At 36.8% G+C, this 17,032-nt stretch overlaps 2 protein-coding genes across 8 annotated transcripts in view; one reads left to right on the top strand and one right to left on the bottom strand.

Moving 5' to 3' along the window:
* The window catches only part of Kif18a (kinesin family member 18A), a 66,757-nt gene extending 52,198 nt beyond the window's left edge, over positions 1–14,559 (bottom strand). Inside the window, exons 1-7 of one of the 3 annotated variants that reach the window (XM_013019662.1) lie at positions 14,482–14,559; positions 8,975–9,342; positions 7,688–7,845; positions 4,322–4,426; positions 3,738–3,848; positions 1,376–1,573; positions 299–475 (exon numbers count right to left, since the gene is read on the bottom strand). In XM_013019662.1, coding sequence (XP_012875116.1) covers positions 299–475; positions 1,376–1,573; positions 3,738–3,848; positions 4,322–4,426; positions 7,688–7,845; positions 8,975–9,299 — 1,074 coding nt within the window. In that variant the 5' untranslated portion in view covers positions 9,300–9,342; positions 14,482–14,559. Of the gene's footprint in view, positions 1–298; positions 476–1,375; positions 1,574–3,737; positions 3,849–4,321; positions 4,427–7,687; positions 7,846–8,974; positions 9,343–12,736; positions 12,823–14,134; positions 14,243–14,481 lie in introns of those variants that run through there. The other 2 variants (XM_013019663.1, XM_013019665.1) reach the window with 2 other exon arrangements.
* Positions 14,560–14,756: 197 nt separating this feature from the next.
* Mettl15 (methyltransferase like 15) overlaps positions 14,757–17,032 on the top strand; it is a 159,921-nt gene continuing 157,645 nt past the window's right edge. For 4 of the 5 annotated variants that reach the window (XM_013019680.1, XM_013019679.1, XM_013019682.1 and 1 more), the window contains exons 1-2: positions 14,757–14,841; positions 16,598–16,849. The gene's annotated coding sequence lies outside the window, so the exon portion shown is untranslated. The remainder of the gene's footprint in view (positions 14,842–16,597; positions 16,850–17,032) is intronic. The other variant, XM_013019681.1, reaches the window with a different exon arrangement.

The following is a 17,032-nucleotide window of genomic DNA, read 5'->3' on the forward strand; positions in this document are numbered from 1 at the left end:
TGCCATGATGTGAAAAAGCTTGGGGAAAGATGCATTAAACCACCCACAATGTACTCACTATCTTGCCCATGTAATTGTAACCCCTCTTATGGTATTTTCACAATAAAAAAATGAAAAGATAAATAAACCACCCACAAAACTGAATATTATTCATTATAAGTAGAATCAAGATGTGTAAAGGTAAAGTCAATGTACAATTAACCAGTAAATAAAGACAGTTTTAGCCCTCAGTTGCCCAAATACTTAATACAACCTTCCTTAATACTTCTGCAACAAAGGGCAAAGTAAGTATACTTACAGAAGATTTAATATCCTTTGCTCGGTTAGCATACTTAAGAGTATTATATGTGTCATCATAGAATAAAGAAGAAGGACTAACAGCAGCTATCATTATAGTTTGGCAGTTTCCTCCAAGAGAATCCTTTAACAAGCGAGTAAGCTTACTATTTCTATAAGGAACATGCTGATTCTTCCTCTGAAACAACAACAACAACAACAAAAATTGTACAGTATTTTCCACATTTAAATGTATGTTTGATACTACTTATTATATTAATTAAAGCCTTGCCTGGTTTTATATTTGTAACTTTTTTTATATTTGTAACTGTTTATTAAAATGTTAATTAATCTTAAAGGGCTATTCAGTTAACACAAAAAAACAAAAAATCATTTAAAAATTCTATGTCCATCTAAATATAACTTTATAACAAAAACAAAGTATCAGTATCAGTTTATTAGTTGTTATACCATGTATCACATTAAGATGACCAATAAAAGTGGGTATAGTGGCATGTGACTGTAATGCCAGCTAGTTCAAAGGCTCGTTCAGAAGTTAAGAGCACCAGTTAAGAGCACAGCCTGAACAACATAGCAGGACACAATTACAACAACAACAACAAAGTGACAATAAGAGAAACCAGATATTAGCCATATATAACAAAAACTTCTCTGGGGGCTGGGAAGGGGTAGAGCTCTTGCCTTGCATGCATGAGGCCCTGGGTTCGATTCCTCAGCACCACATAAGCAAAAAAGAAAAAAGCCGGAGGTGGCACTGTGGCTCAAGTGGTAGAGCGCTAGCCTTGAGCTGAAGAGATGAGGGACAGCGCCCAGGCCCGGAGCTCAGGCCCCATGACCGGAACCCCCCTCCTCCCCCCCAAAAAAGCCAGCAAAACACAAGACTAGAGGCCCACTCAAGTGGTAGAACTTCAGCTTAATAAGTACAAAGCCCTGAGTTCAAACCAAACCGTAGTGAAAAAAATGAAATAAAAAATTGATACTATCAAATTTTGAGTTATATTAGATCATTATAAAAATTGTATTACATATTGTCTGTAGAAAATACTGTCTTTCAGTCTTTAACAAATGAAGTACAAACCTTTGTATCTGCTAAGGCATTGATGACATTCCCAAGAGCTAAAAGTGACCTATTGATATTTGTGCCTTCCACAAATCGAATTCCTTTAGCACTAGTAGCACTGGCACGCTCAGACCCTGCCAGGTCAATGAGTGACATCTTAGCCACACGAATATTTTGATTGATGCTCGCTGTTTTGTCTTGTTGTCGCAAATAAATCTTCAATTATAAAATAGAGAAATCAAGGAAGAGATTTAAATAAACAGGGAAATACACTTTATTTTCAAGAGAATTTGAAACCACAATTACTGTCATTTTTACACAACGACCTGAACAACTTATCATTTCACTAGTATTTTAGAGTATTGAGTAACAGAAATAATTACTAAAGTTGAAAAAAATACAAAATTCTTAAAATGTGAATGCTACTCTTTGGTTCTTAAGCTTCCCAAAGTCCCATGTGTTAAAAGGTTGTTCCCCACCTTGGTGATACTAGCAGGAGGTGAAAACCTAAAAGCTGGGGACTAAGCTGGGCTTCATGGTGCACGCCTGTAGTCCCAGCTATTTGGGAAAGAGAGGCAGGAGAATCACTTGAGCCAAGGTGTGTTTTTGAGATCAGTCTAGACAACATAGTAAGACCTCGTTGTCCCTCACCACCTGGAAAAAAAGCAAAAATGAGGTAGGGCATGGTGGGAGGTCTTTTGGTCAGGAGGCTTGTCCTTAAAGGAGTAGGACTCTTTAAAGGAGTATGAGACAATTAGGCTTTCTTTGCTCCTCTATATACTCTCCTCAATGCTCTATCTCACCAGACATAAAAGAAACTGATCTTACACCAAAAATTTCTAAAACTGTAAGCCAATATAAACTTTTTTATTTATAAACTGATCATCTTAAGTAGTTGTTACAGCAATGGAAAGATGACTAATACAGTATTCCAGGGTGGGGGAATTCACCTATCAGAAGTCAAACTCTTGCATTCTAGTACCATAGACCCAAAACATGTATTGCCCAGTGGTGATAGTGGGACACACAGCCTCTATAAAAAACACCACTCCTAAGAGGAAATCAAGGTAGTAGATAAAATATTCTAGTATCATCTCCAAAGAAAAGCTGAATTTGATAGCTGAAGCAAACTGAAAGCAAATTTATTGTAATTCTCCACAAGAATATTTCACATTAAAAAAGTAACAGTATCATTTCACTGTGCAGTAAGGTAGTTTAATCTGTTTAATCTGTTTCGTAGTAGTTTATCTAAAATAAATTAGGTGGTAAAAAAGATAAAGGCAAAGTTTACTCCATTATGAAATACTATTATTATAGCAAGATCTAAAAATTTCAGGGAAATCAAGTTGCCACAAACATTCATCCCAGGACTACCAATAAATGGTGTCAGTGGTAAGAACAGAAAAGATCAGTGAAATTTTGTTTAGTAGATATTATTTGAATGGCTTCAATGCCTTAGATATAAAAGCTATCAACTGTAACAATTCCTTTCTTATACAATGAATTTCATATAGTACAAACTTTTATGTCATACACACACACACACACACACACACACACACACATACACACACACAAACTTAATCTAGAAGCAATGAGATGCTAACCTGTGTTTAGCTCTTTCTGGACTTGTACTTTCTAAAAAGTACTTTTAACTCAATCATTTTCTCTTAAGGAACGTATATATTTATATTGACCTTATGATGAAATCTTTTTTTAATAAGTTTTTTTTATTGTGAAAATACCGTAAGAGGGGTTACAATTACATGAGTAAGGTAAATGAGTACATTTCTTATCAAGCATTGTGGACTCCTCCTTTGTTTTTCCCCTACCATCCCTGCCCTCCCACCTCCACGACTACATCCACTCCACCCCCCTGCCAAAGTTGTAAAGTTCGTTTTTCGACATAGCATCTTGTACATATTGTTGCAATGGGTCCACCTGTTTAAACATATTGTTTTCTCCCTTCCCCTCCCCAAATTATGAGGAAATCTTATTTAAAAAGCCAATTAATTAGTTCTGTACGTAGAGATAAATAGAGGAAAATCTACTCTGAATTTTAGATTATCTAATAGAAAGATTATTTTTATAAATTTATAAAAAAATAAACTTCTATCATAACCACCTTACCATTCTATATCTATATATTTTGTATTTAAATGAAATCTTCCATCAGAAAGGTTAGCTCATTTATTTATGTCTTCTTAATCTTAATATTCTTAGTAATGAAATATTTTCAGAATTTCAAAGTAAAGGAAGCACTAAATAGTAGAAAAGTCTATAAATAAATATTTTGCTCATACATAAAAATTATCACCCAGAAATTCTACTTCATTTATCTTAAATATTAATTGAAGAGTATAGTTTAAGGACTTGTTACCTGGAAAACAGCATGAGAACGAGAAGATGTAGCATTCGTATCAGTGGGATGCTGTGTCCTGTTCTTGTTTCCACTATCCAATAACTGTAAAATTTCCTCTGAGGATTTGGGCTACAAAAGTTTATGTAGAAAAGAAGTGCACAAATTAGGGGCTTCAATTATGCTAGGCCAGCACATTGAGCTACACATCCTCAGCCTTTTAATAAATTTTCAACAAATAAGACCTTCAAAGAAAATGTGTTCTATTTTAATCCTAATAAATATTGACTGTGTATCATTTGCTTGCACTTGGTATTATATAAAGAATAAAAGATAAAAATTGAGTCTTTGAGTAGATAAAAATATAAGTTAATTTAGGAAACTAACATATGATATTGAATGTTTGATCAGATTTTAGAGAAAGAAATGTCATACATTTCCAAAAAAAAAAAACACCCAACAACAAACCAAGACAAAAGATATACTTTAATCATTTTTATCTATGTCCTTAGTTTATCAGATGGGATGGATGATAATAATCGCTAGTGTCTATTGCTAAACAGACACAGTATTCTAATAGGGACAGAAGATGTTTATAAACATACCTGGTGTAAAGTCAGACCCTTAACAACTACTCCTTTCTGGGAATCTTCCCGGACATCAAGTGGTCCCGAATTTACTAAAAGATCACGTATTTGTTCATTATATACCTTTAAATGAAAAGAACTACTTTACAATCGATGTCAAAGTAATAGTGATTACACCATACATTCTACTAACTAAAAGGATATTAGACTTTCATTTTAAAGATAAGCAACAGTTCATTTTTATTCTTCTCATCCCCTTCTCTCACACTGCCATAACTGTTCTACCATCCTGGAAAACAAGAGTTAGATTACCTACATTTATAATTGAAAATTAAAGTTGGAGCCATTAAACTTTTACTCTGCTAATTTGATATTGGTGATAAAAACATTAAGATGCCTGGATTGCTTTTTCTTTTCTTCTGAAAATATATAAATTTTAGACAATAAAGGAAGTCTATGCCCAGGAATAGCTGTTCTTTGTCTTCTTTTAATCACAGAAAGTTTAACATATAATTATTTAGGGGTGTCCTCATTCCAATGAGAAGGCAACTAGGGCCTAAGAGATTTGTTAATGGTCACAAAGACAATAGAAGACTAGGGTCTACATATCCTCACTCTACTGCCTGACATTGACTACAAATCTTAATTTTCTTTTTTGTGGTTCTGGATTGAACTTTGGCCCTGGTACTTGTTAGCAAGAGTTCTACTACTTGAGTCATTCTCCCTTTCTTTTTGCTTTTTAGTTTATTTTTCAGATAGAGTTTCATTGTGATTTTGCCAGGGCTGCCCTTTAACCATGATGTTAAGTTTATCCCCTAAAGTCTTTAAGAACTAATGGTGTAGCTTAGTGACAGAGTGCTTGCCAACCTATGTGAGTCACTGGGTTTAATTCCCACACTTCATAAAAGATTATATGTATAAATCTTTATCTCTATATGCACATATATAACACATATATGAATATATTTGCTGACTATTATTTCCTTCCACATGGTAATAACCCATAATGACAATTCTTAGCTGAGGTAATTATCTACAATTAGGCTAGAGTTATAGCTCAAGTGGTGTATCACCTGTTAGCAAAGGCAAGGCCTTGAGTTCAAACTCCAGTACAGGAAAAACAAACAAACAAACAAAGTATATTTTTTCCATGCCAATGACATTTTATTATCTCCAATGAAGGATATGTTTATTAAATTATACTAAGTTTTTCTTAAATATAAAATAATATGGAGGGCTGGGAAGGTGGCTCAGTGGTAGAGTGCTTGCCTTGCATGCATGAGGCCTTGGGTTCGATTCCTCAGCATCACATAAGCAAAAAGAAAAAAAGCCAGAAGTGGTGCTGTGGCTCAAGTGGTAGAACGCTAGCCTTGAGCTGAAGAGCTGAGGGACAGCGCCCAGGCCCAGAGTTCAGGCCCTACAACCGGACCCAGAAAAAAAAAATAATGTGGATAATATTTTAATTCTTATTCCTGATGAGCAACAGCCACTTTCCTTTTTGTTTCTCTTATTACACTTCCATCATATCAAACAGAATGATTTCTGTCAAGTTGATTGATCTGTGCACAAGACTCAACTGGGAGCTTTTACCAGGCACAGATAGACACCTTGGTCATACTCCAGACCTATTAAATCAAAAATTGTATGGATAAAGTATGACCATATGAATGTTTGAGTGCTCCATAGGCAAGTCTAGTGCACAGCCTCAACAGAAAGCAATATTGGGCACTGCTTAATCAAAACAAAAATAAATACGTAAAAGAAAGAAGGAAAGAAAGAATAAGAGGGAAAAGATCAAGAGAAAAGGGGAGGGAAGAAATGGGGAGAAGAGGAAAGGGGGAGAGATTAAAAAAGAAAACTAACAAATTTTTAGAATTTTACAGTTAGCAAAAGACCTAAAGAAAAATAAAAAGGACAATTCTTTTACTACTTAACTAGGAGAATAGTTTTATTTTTTCTAATGAGTTTTACATTTCTAAGTTCTATAGTGTGATGAGGAAAGTTCGGTAACATACATGAGTTTCTTCAATCTTTGTAAGAGATGGTCAGTGGGGATCAATTTCCAGACCCTAATAAGAAAAGTTTTCTAACACCAGGAGTGTGTGTGAAATTAGGGATTTGTTTCTAAACTGGTTTCTAAAACATGATCTAAATGCAAAGTCAGACAGTCTTCCATTAGTTACTATTTACAAAAATATCAGAAATTATTAAAAGAATAGGAGCTCTCAAACAATGGTGACAGTATGACAAAAGGACGCAATAAACAGTATGAAAGGGGTTTCAACCAGACAAATCTTGAAATAATTTGAGCACACTAAAATAATCATAAAAAGGGATCATCATCAACTGATCTAATAAAAGAAACAACGTTCTTCCTTATAGTCAAAAGCCAATGAATAATTCCAGAAGAAATGACAGACTTTAAAAATTATCATCATCTATCATCATTATAATAATTGAATCAGTTATCTATCATCTGTGGATGTCAATACTAATGATGAGAGGATATTTACATCATCTCAGTATCAGGTACTCATTAATTTTAGAAGAGAAAATAGTACCAAAAATTTTAGAACAAACCTACAGATACCAGCATAAATGAAATTTATCGAAGATAAAATTACCAGTAATGGGACCAACCAACCACATAAACATCTTGATATGAAGGAATAAAAATTCAACATCACTGGTATACTTTGTCAGTAGATACTTCATATCTATTGACACACCCGAAATCAGGATTTTTACAGCGGTGTCATAAAAAGACTGAATATAAATCAATGACTTAAGATTTTTGTTCCATAGTAAAGGGCATTAATAGAATTAGGAAAATCTCTTGACATCTACAGATTAGATAAGTAAATAGTTCTAAAAAATATATGCATACAGAGATAGGAAGTAAATGTTAAAAAATGGAGCATGTGAATGAAGCTTATCTGTAAGTTCTACTATTCTTACAATCTGAACAGAAAAATAAGATGAACAAAAAATACTCAATGGAAGCTATGTTAATAATTGTAAACATTCATGACAAAATTACTGTATAAAATAATTTGGCCAGGCGTCAGTGGCTCACACCTGTGAATCCTAGCTACTTAGGAGGCTGAGATCTGAGGATTGCAGTTCAAAGACAGACTGGGCAGGAAAGTCCGTGAGACTCTTATCTCCAATAAACCATCAGAAAACTCAAAGTGGTCCTATGGCTCAAGTGGTAGAACGCTTGCATTGAGCTGAAGCTGAGGGACAGCACCCAGACCCAGAGTTCAAGCCACACAATAGACAAAATAAATAAATAAATAAAAATAATTTGAATGATCTCTGTAACTAAAGAAAGAAAGTTAAAGAAAGGTATTGGGGTGAGGGGGGGTAATATTGACAACTTACCTCCAGATAAGAAACCGCAGTACTACATACTTTCTCATCTTTAATCTCATCCATGGATTTGTAAAGGTCTAACATTGTTAAGTACATTACTCCAGGCTCAGCAGGTGATCCTAGCATTGTGTGGGTCTTCCCAGCTCCAGTGGCACCATATGCAAGTACTGAGGTTTTATGAAAAGATATAAAGGTATCAAAGCTCCTTGTTATAACATAACATTACTCTATCTACTGTTTAGGGGATAAATAATTCTATCCATATATCCTGAACACTGACTTTAAACCCAGTAGAAACCATGTGTTCCTACATGAGAATTAATGCCATTTTCTTGTTTCTTCCTTCATAATAGGCAGCAATGTCTACCTACTCATTTTCTCCCTCAGTATATGCTACACATCCATGTCCTTCTACTCTACCATGTCTTACATTGTATTCTAATTGTGAGCTTCACCAAGACCTAGGCAATATATCCTTTTGTGCCTTAGGAAATCACCTGACAGAAACAGGAATACAAGTTGTTGAACAAATGAATCACATGTAGAAGCCATTTATAAAATTCTCTTATAATTTATTCTTAGATTTACAAATGTCCAATGTCCAATACATAGAAGTATTAAATTTTCTGACATTACTAGTTGATAAAATATTTTTTAGTAAAATGAATTAAACGGATCTATATTTTGTGTTGTTCTATTTTATGTAAGTTGGTATGAAAATGTTTTGAAATAACTGGATAAGCCAAAGAGAAACTAGATTTAGCACTAGTAGAGATCTTTTGGTCTTGAAGTTAAAAAAAACAAAACTTCTGAGACAATATGAAATAGAACAAAGACTATTTGATTAAAACTGAAAATCATGTTCTAATCAATAAATCACATTCCATTCTTACTTTGATCAAGAGGTACACTCTTCTGTGATAAAACTGAGTGAGTCATACCAGATATTTTGTTTAAAATGAACTATATAACTTGTAGGTAAGGACGGGAGGGAAAAACTGGGATAGAGCGAGGGAAGAGGTGACACAGTCCAACAAGAAATGTACTTTTTTACCTGTCTTATGTAACTGTAACCCCTCAGCGCATCAATTTTATAATAACAATAAAAATAAATACACTGAATGAATCAGTGATCGTAAACTTGTTATAACCATGAAATATATTGTGGAAATGTCATAAAAAGACTGATTATGACAAAAATAAGATATAAACAATAATGTTCAGTGATTTATAACTACTTAATTAAAGCGCAATTATATCTAAGATTGAAGTCAGATGGAAAAATACCAAAATTACCTGTGCAGTTGTATCCATTCAAAAAACTACGAAGAATTGGCTTGGTAGTATGCTCAAAAACTTCCATCTGAGTTGAAGTTTCATCAAAGACAGTATCGAATACAAATTTAAGATCTTTATTTTGTCTTTTTGTAACATCAAAATTTGTAACTTTCTTTCTGTGGAAAAAACTGACTTCTTCTTGTTTGGGATCAAAAACTAGAATATGTTTATCCACAACATGGACCACTTTACGGCATCCAACTGCTTTTTCTTTTGTGTTTTCAGGGCGTACACGAACAACTACTTTCATTTGGTGACATAAGTCTTCTTCAGTAACAGACATTGTTGATTAACTTGATTTCTTATTATATGAATGCTTGATGTTTCTATGAAATTAAAAAGGAAAATAAAATTTCAATATTATTTTGACTTCCAATTTGAAAGTAGTATTCATCCAAAAAAGGTGTTAGTTTTCTTCCATAATTTAGCGTCACTTACTAAATATAGAAAATGTGTACCCATATACACCTATACCTATTCACATAAACAGCCTAAATAAAAATCAAATAGCATGTATATACACAAAAAACATGATACAAATCTCTTTAACTTTATTTGAAATATTAATCAGACGCTGGGTATAAGCTTAAACTCAAAATAATATAACTGAATCATGGATCAGCTATGTCACCTCAAAGAGCTTTGATTCTGATAAATGGCTCCAGCATTCTGTCAGTCTATGTTCTAAAAATGGAAAAGAAAAGATCTGTTAGGGGCTGGGAAGATGGCTCAGTGGTAGAGCGCTTGCCTTGCATGCTCAAGGCTCTGGGTTCAATTCCTCAGCACCACATAAGCAAAAAGAAAAAAAAAGCTGGAAGTGGCGCTGTGGCTCAAGTGGTAGAGTGCTAGCCTTGAGCTGAAGAGCTGAGGGACAGCACCCAGGCCCAGAGTTCAGGCCCCACGACCGGACCCCAAAACAGAAAAGATCTGTTAGAATCATGTCAGGATACTGATGAGTTTTAGCATGGGAACTCCTAAAAGTGATACAAGCAGCAACCTATTGGCAGTGAGAAGCGATAAGTAGTCTTAACCTGTATCACAGAAATATAAAGGGTTAAAAATAGTTTCAAGAAGATATCAACTGCTAGCTAAGGTTGGAAGGTGACAGAAATTGTATGTACTATGGTATATTCAGGGAGATTCTATTCTCTGAACATATGGCCTCTTCTCCCAAACAAGAACATTTGAGTAAGGATTAGAACAATGTGAAGAAGCTACTAGGATCCAGCAATCTCACTCCTGAGTATATATGAAAAGAAACTGAAACCATTATGCTTCTAAAATCATCATATTTCTGTTGCAGTATTATTCATAACCTAGATATGGGAAAAAATTAAATGCCCAACAACTAACAATTCAAAAATGTGTCATATCCCACAGAATGAAATACTATTCAGTTTTAGGAACATATTGTACACTGCAAGATGAGCAAATTAATGATAAGAATAATATATTGTATGCATGTTTTTTTCCCCAGCAGTACTGAGGTCTGAACTCAGGGCTTAGTGCTTGTTAGACAAACTTTCTTTTCTTTCTTTCTTTCTTTTTTTTTTTTGGGTCTGGTCGTGGGGCCTGAATTCTGGGCCTGGGCACTGTCCCTCAACTCTTCAGCTCAAGGCTTACGCTCTACCACTTGAGCCACAGCGCCACTTCCAGCTTTTTTTCTTTCTGCTTATGTGGTGCTGAGGAATCGAACCCAGGGCCTCAGGCATGCAAGGCAAGTGCTCTACCTCTGAGCTACCTTCCCAGCCCCCATAGGCAAACTTTCTATTACTTGTTCTATGCAACCATTCGGTTTGGCTTTGATTATCTTTCAAATACAGCCTACCTTTAATATGGGGCTGGCCTGCTCTGTGATTTTTTGAGACTTCCTATGTGACAGGGATGAAAGATTTTTACTGATTGAGATAAGGGGGTCTTAGGAATGGCTTCCTTGGGTTTACCTCAAACTGTGAACTTACTGCTCCCCAAGTTGCTAGAATTACATGGGCCACAACACTTAGCATTCTCTTATTTTTTTTAATTCATGGCAGAACCAGGTCTTAAACTCAGGGTCTTGAAATTGCTACATATTGGGGCTGAGAATGTAGCAGAGTGGTAGAGTGCTTGCCTTGAATGTATGAGGTCCTGGGTTCGATTCCTCAGTACCATATAAGCAGAAAAAAAAAAGCCGGAAGTGGCACTGAGGCTCAAGAGGTAGAGCACTAACCTTGAGCTGAAGAGCTCAGTGACAGTGCCTAGGCCCAGAGTTCAGGCCCCACAACCGACCAAGGGGGGGAAAAAAGAAATTGCTAGGTATTTGCTGTACCTCTTGATCAATCATTAAAATATGGTACATACATGTGAGACCCATGGCGAAATCCACCTTTGACAATATTCATTTCAATAAAAGTGAATATTAGGAAGCTGAAATGTGTTGAGATTCACATCCTAGTGGGAGGGGTCAGAAGACAGAAGAAGAAGGATGACAATGTAGTCAAAATAGTTTATGTACATGAGTGAAATGGAACAAAGAAACTTGCTTTATCTTGTCTGGAAAGGGAAAGAAAGAGGAGGGGGAATGAAGTAGGAGGTGACTGACCAAAATGTACTGTTTATAGAAATAGACATGCTAAAATGAAATTCCTTGTACACTAATTTATGTTAATTTTTAAAAAAGAGGTGAGGCAGTTTAGTCATGCATGTTCTGTGAGATGCACTTTCTGATGGAGAGAACGTCTAATAGAAAGACACTGGGATGATGCTGGCCAGGTGTGTGAGCCAAGTAGGAATAAAGTGTAGAGGGGGAGGGTAATTTGGATTATACTCAGAATAAAATAAAAATACATTGGTTGGTTCTGAGCCTAGAAGTAACAACGTGATTATGTTTACTGCTATGTAGAAATATAAATAGAGATCAGAGATTAACCCACTGAAATGATATATTCAACATGCTATCCACTCAGAAGCAGGCATTAGGAGCACAGTGGTCAGATTCTGTATCTATTCTGAAAGTAGACAATATTTCCAGATAGGTAAATATGGATGTGAGGAAAGAAAGGAAATAATATTCAAATTAATTAAGTTGGCTTGAGTTGAAATAGATATTCAGATGAAAAAAATATTGAGGATGCAGTAGATGAATGGATCAAGAAAATGTGGTGTACACACACACACACACACACACACACACACACACACAATACAATGCTATGCCTCCATTTGTTAGGAAATGGAAAGACTTGGAAAAAATTATATTAATTGAAGTAAGCTAGACCCAAAGAAATATAGGTCCCATGGTTTCCCTTATTTGCAATAACTAGTATATGTCTACAATAATCTTAGCAGACAAGCAGAAAAGGTCAAAAGCTATATACATATGACTATATAAGATGATACTAGGCAAAATGAACCCCAAAATATGGACACAAGCTGCTGTTTTGAATCTACTATGTGATTTTTTTTGTTTCTTTTGTATGTTCTTCCCCCACTGTATTGTCACTGTATTTGATTCTGGTGCCCTGCATCTTGTATACACATTTTTCTAATTGGGGGAGGGGAAGGGAAATAACAAAATGCTGAAACAAGGATACAGGTTGACCCATTGTAACAATGAGATATACAAGACACTATGTTGAAAACAAACTTTACAATTTTACAGGTTGGGGAGGGGAAGGGAAGGGATATAGGAGAAAAACAAAGGAGGGGGTAACAATGCTAGATAGGAAATATACTCATTACCTTACTCATGTAACTGTAACCCTCTGTACAGTATCTTTACAATACAAAAATTAAAAATATTGAGGGTGGCATGGGTTCAAAATGTCTGTTAGGAGATCCGAAGTTCATTTTTAACAAATATCCAAGTAGAAATGTAAAGGCAGATGGAAACCAAGTCAAGAAAATAAAGGTTGTCCTTATCATCTAAGTGCAGTTTTAAGCCTTTAAATTTGTAGATGGATTTTAACACTTTTAACACAGCAAGTTTGAACACAATTCTTAAGTATACAGGTAACATATGAATTGAACATACACATAAAACCCAAAAGCAATTTACTCATGTAGAGGCACTCAGAAATTTTCTCACAGAAATTAAAAATATACTTTCCACCTCACAATATCTTAGATTGAATATATTCAAGATACATGATTTTGTATGTATAGATTGTGTAATAACTACAACAATCAAATTAATAAATTCATCACTGACTATGTGCTACACTTTAGATCCCATGAACTGAAGTCTGTATGTTTGGTTAACTTCCCCCCATTCTCCCCATTCCTCAGCTCCTACTAAGCACTTTTACATTTTCCTCTTCATAGAAACCTCCAACTTAGTGCAGATGCTTTTGAGTGAATGTTGAAACATAACTAATAATTTCCCTTACATTTGTCATTTATCATACAATGGCTATCCTTAGCAGGCATGTTTTTAAGAATCCTTGGATTGGGCCGGCGTGACTATAACTAATGACAAGGGACAACAATGATCATAATTTGAGTCACTGTATATGTGCCAGACACTATGATACATACCTGACTTTCATCCCCTCATTCAATCTTCACAATAATTACATAAGGGGGTTGGTATTTAGTGTTGCCACTTTACAAATGTAGGGATTCAACTTTAATTTTTCCAGGTCACAGATAAGTAGGGAGCCAGAAAATGACTCCAGGACCTAATCAAAACTCCACATTATTCACAACTAGAATCAGAAAAGAATGCTTCCAGTGTGGTGAGGGAGGTAGAGTGATCTGATGATATAGTTAATTCCTTAAACACAAACTCAAATTTGGGTCTGACTCCAGAAACTTTTTTTTTTTAAGGAATGGAAATTATCCTCATTTATAGTTTCATGTAAATTTCTCTTTAGAATACTAACTTCAGTTTTAGAGCCTACTGCTGCTACCGATTTACAACCTATGGAAGAATGACAGCTAGTTTTCAAATAGAAGCCAATAAATGCAAAAATACACTATTTCAACAGCCTATACGGCAGAACCTCTCCAGACAAGAACAAACGAGCAAGCAAAAAAAAAAAAGAAGCCAAAACACCCCCTCCCCCCCCCAACTTTAAAAGGTGGCGACGACGGGAGTCTCTTCACCGGGCAATCAATACAGCCCCGAAGTCCACGCACTTTGTCCACAGAGGCTTCCGAGTTTGGAATCCGTACAGAACGGAACACTACCAGGCAGTTAAAGGACCTCGGCCCCCACCTGAGAACCGGGCACCCAGACCCTTTTAAAACTTCCGGCTTCCTCCCAGAATCTGAAGCCCAAGATCCCTCCCTCCCCGGCCCCGGATCGGGCGGAGCCAGGCTCCCGGGGACCCTCCAGGCCGCCCCGGCGTCCCCGCCGCCAACGCTTCCGTGTTTGTCAACAAGCCCCTCCGAGCCTCCAGATCGGCAGCGGCCAGACCCTCCGCCCCATCGAAACGAGCGTCCCACAGACCAGAATCCTTCTTCCCCAAGCGCGTCTCACTTACCCCCGGCCCAAAAGGAGAGAGTGCCACAACTTCACTTCAGCGCTGGCGTCCCGGCCCTCCGAAGTCAGCCACAAGATTCAAAACCAAGCCAGCTTCTCCAGGACCCCCTCTCATTGGCTACTGTCCGCGTGACGTCACCACGCTTTACGTTGCAACGGCGCGTTGTAGTTTGGCGCCAGAGGTTTCTGCGGCTCTACGGGAGTGGGAAGAGGCTTGGTCAGGTCGTCGCTGTGGCAACGCGCGCGCTTGTTTCCGGAGGCGGTGGCTAAGGTGGGCGGGGCTAGACCGGAGGTGCAGGTGGAAGGCAGCCACCTGGAATCGTCTGTAAGCCAAACAGACCTGGGATGCAGGGTTCAGGGTGTGAGTGACGTGATTCTATATAGGGGGTGGGAGGTGTCCCCTGCCAGCGTGAGGGGCGGGTCCTGTCGGGCGTGGATTAACGGGTTCTGGATGTTTATTTTTCCTTTTCCCTGGCACATCAGGGATGCCTCTAAGACATAGGTCTTATGCTCTGGAAGGTGTGAGGCCTCTTCAGTTAATTGGAGTCCATTTGTCAAGTCTCCTAGGCCTGCTTCCATTAGCATCATGAAACTAGTATTTCATTGCTTTCTACATTCTCTAATGATGGTACAGTATTATAAAATAAATGCATTTAAAGATATTGGCCTACTTGGTTATTGTATAGTGATTTTTAAGCCGGCATTGTAGGTATTATTTCAGAATGTATACCTCATAAAGGGAAAAATGTCTGGTAGAAGAGTGGTAGATATTTTTGCCGGATAACTTATCTTTATATTTTAATTTTTGTGGTTTTTGGGATCCAATTTGGGGCATTATACCTGCTAGGCAAATATTTTACAGAGTTACATCCCATCACCCACCCCTGTGGATAGAATAAGTATTATGATTTGAATTTCATTGTTCTTTATATAACCTTTGTATTCATTCATTCAGCTAATATTGATTTTGGATTTTAGAGACACAAAGGAGACACTAAAGTTAAAATCTCTACCCTCTTGGAGTTTATATTCTTATGATTCATTGTCAGATATTCATTAGAAATAAAGGTACTAGTGCAGAGTATTATATATAAAACAAAGTATTGAAAACCAAAAGACTATGGACATGTATTCCTACTGAAGAAAATCAGGAACACTGTCTATGATATCTGATTGTTTCTGAATAGGGGGATAGATCATAAGTAAATGTATCTGGCAGAATTATATATCTCTCAGCTAATGGAATAGTTATCTATGTGATGGTGGGTTTAGTAATAAATTCAGGCACCTTTTCATTTGTATTTCAAATATATCCAGACTTTATAATACTTTACCTTGATTTCTCAGGCATTTTTTATTAATTATTCCATGTATCTCATTTAATTCTCAAGACAGCTCATGGTACATGGATATTACCTTTATTTTATTGAGACAAAACAAGTTTCAGAAAATCTCTAAAGGAAAATGTTTATCTTGAATCATACAAACAAGCCAATTCAGAATTCAGCTCTTTGTCTCCAAAATACTAATGACTAAATGACATACACTGATATTTTAATCTAGTCTCAACCTATGCATATTTTGCCACTTAGTTGTAAAATTGCAATGATAAGTGAACATAAAAATTGAAGTGTTTATAAAATGTATTCTTTTATTAAATCCTCAGGGTTCATTCATTTTTTTTAACCTAAGCTAAGTACTTTACATTTCTGTTTCTTCAGCATCACACTCTCCATGTAGCAGTGGTCAGATCATGAGGTCCATGTTCTTGAGATAATCAGAGAGATTTTGACATTACAATCAATGGTTATTACTATGCCAGCCGGCTTACCTTTCTTTAGTAGGACAATAAGAGGAGATGACAGGATAAGTGAGCGTTGTGTCTTGGAATGAAAAAAAAAATGTTTGGAAAAACGTAGAGCCAAGAAGAAAGTTCCATGTTTTGTTAAAAAAAAAAACACCTACAGTACTAAATAACTGTGGCTAGTAAGTATACACATTCAATTTGTGTTCATAGTAAACCCCAGAGTAGGGGAGACATGAAAAGTTGCATCTTAAGCTGCCTCGGAAATTTAAAAATAAAAAGTCAAAGTGATGTCTTGTTTATTTTCCTGCAGGAAAGTTCTTTCTTTTCCCCTCTGGAACCCTCAGCCTCGTTGTAAAGACCCCCTGGCAGCGGGGCTGGGAAGTGGCGGAACCAAAGGAGGACGGGCGTTGGTTGCTGGGACGGACGTGGAGCCGATCTGTCCGTCCTTACAAGTTTCCCCCAGGCGGCCTGCGACCTATCCAGGTGGCCAAGTGGCTCCACGAAACCTAGGGGCCGTCGCTGGCCCCAGTTCGAGGCCGACTGAGAAATCTTCGTGCCTCAGGTGAGGAGAAGGTGGCCCAGTTTCGGGTGCTCATTTTGAAAAACACACTCCCTCGTCCGAGTCCTGCCCCCGGGGCCGCCGGGTTCCCCAACCCTTAGTCCCAGCGGAGGAAATAGGTGCTCCTTCCTCCCACGTCCTCCCCCACCCCCCGCACCCTCTCCACCTGGAGTTTCACAGTTTTCC

The sequence above is a fragment of the Dipodomys ordii genome, unplaced genomic scaffold (genome assembly GCF_000151885.1).
Source record: "Dipodomys ordii isolate 6190 unplaced genomic scaffold, Dord_2.0 Scaffold46, whole genome shotgun sequence".
Lineage (NCBI taxonomy): Eukaryota > Metazoa > Chordata > Mammalia > Rodentia > Heteromyidae > Dipodomys > Dipodomys ordii.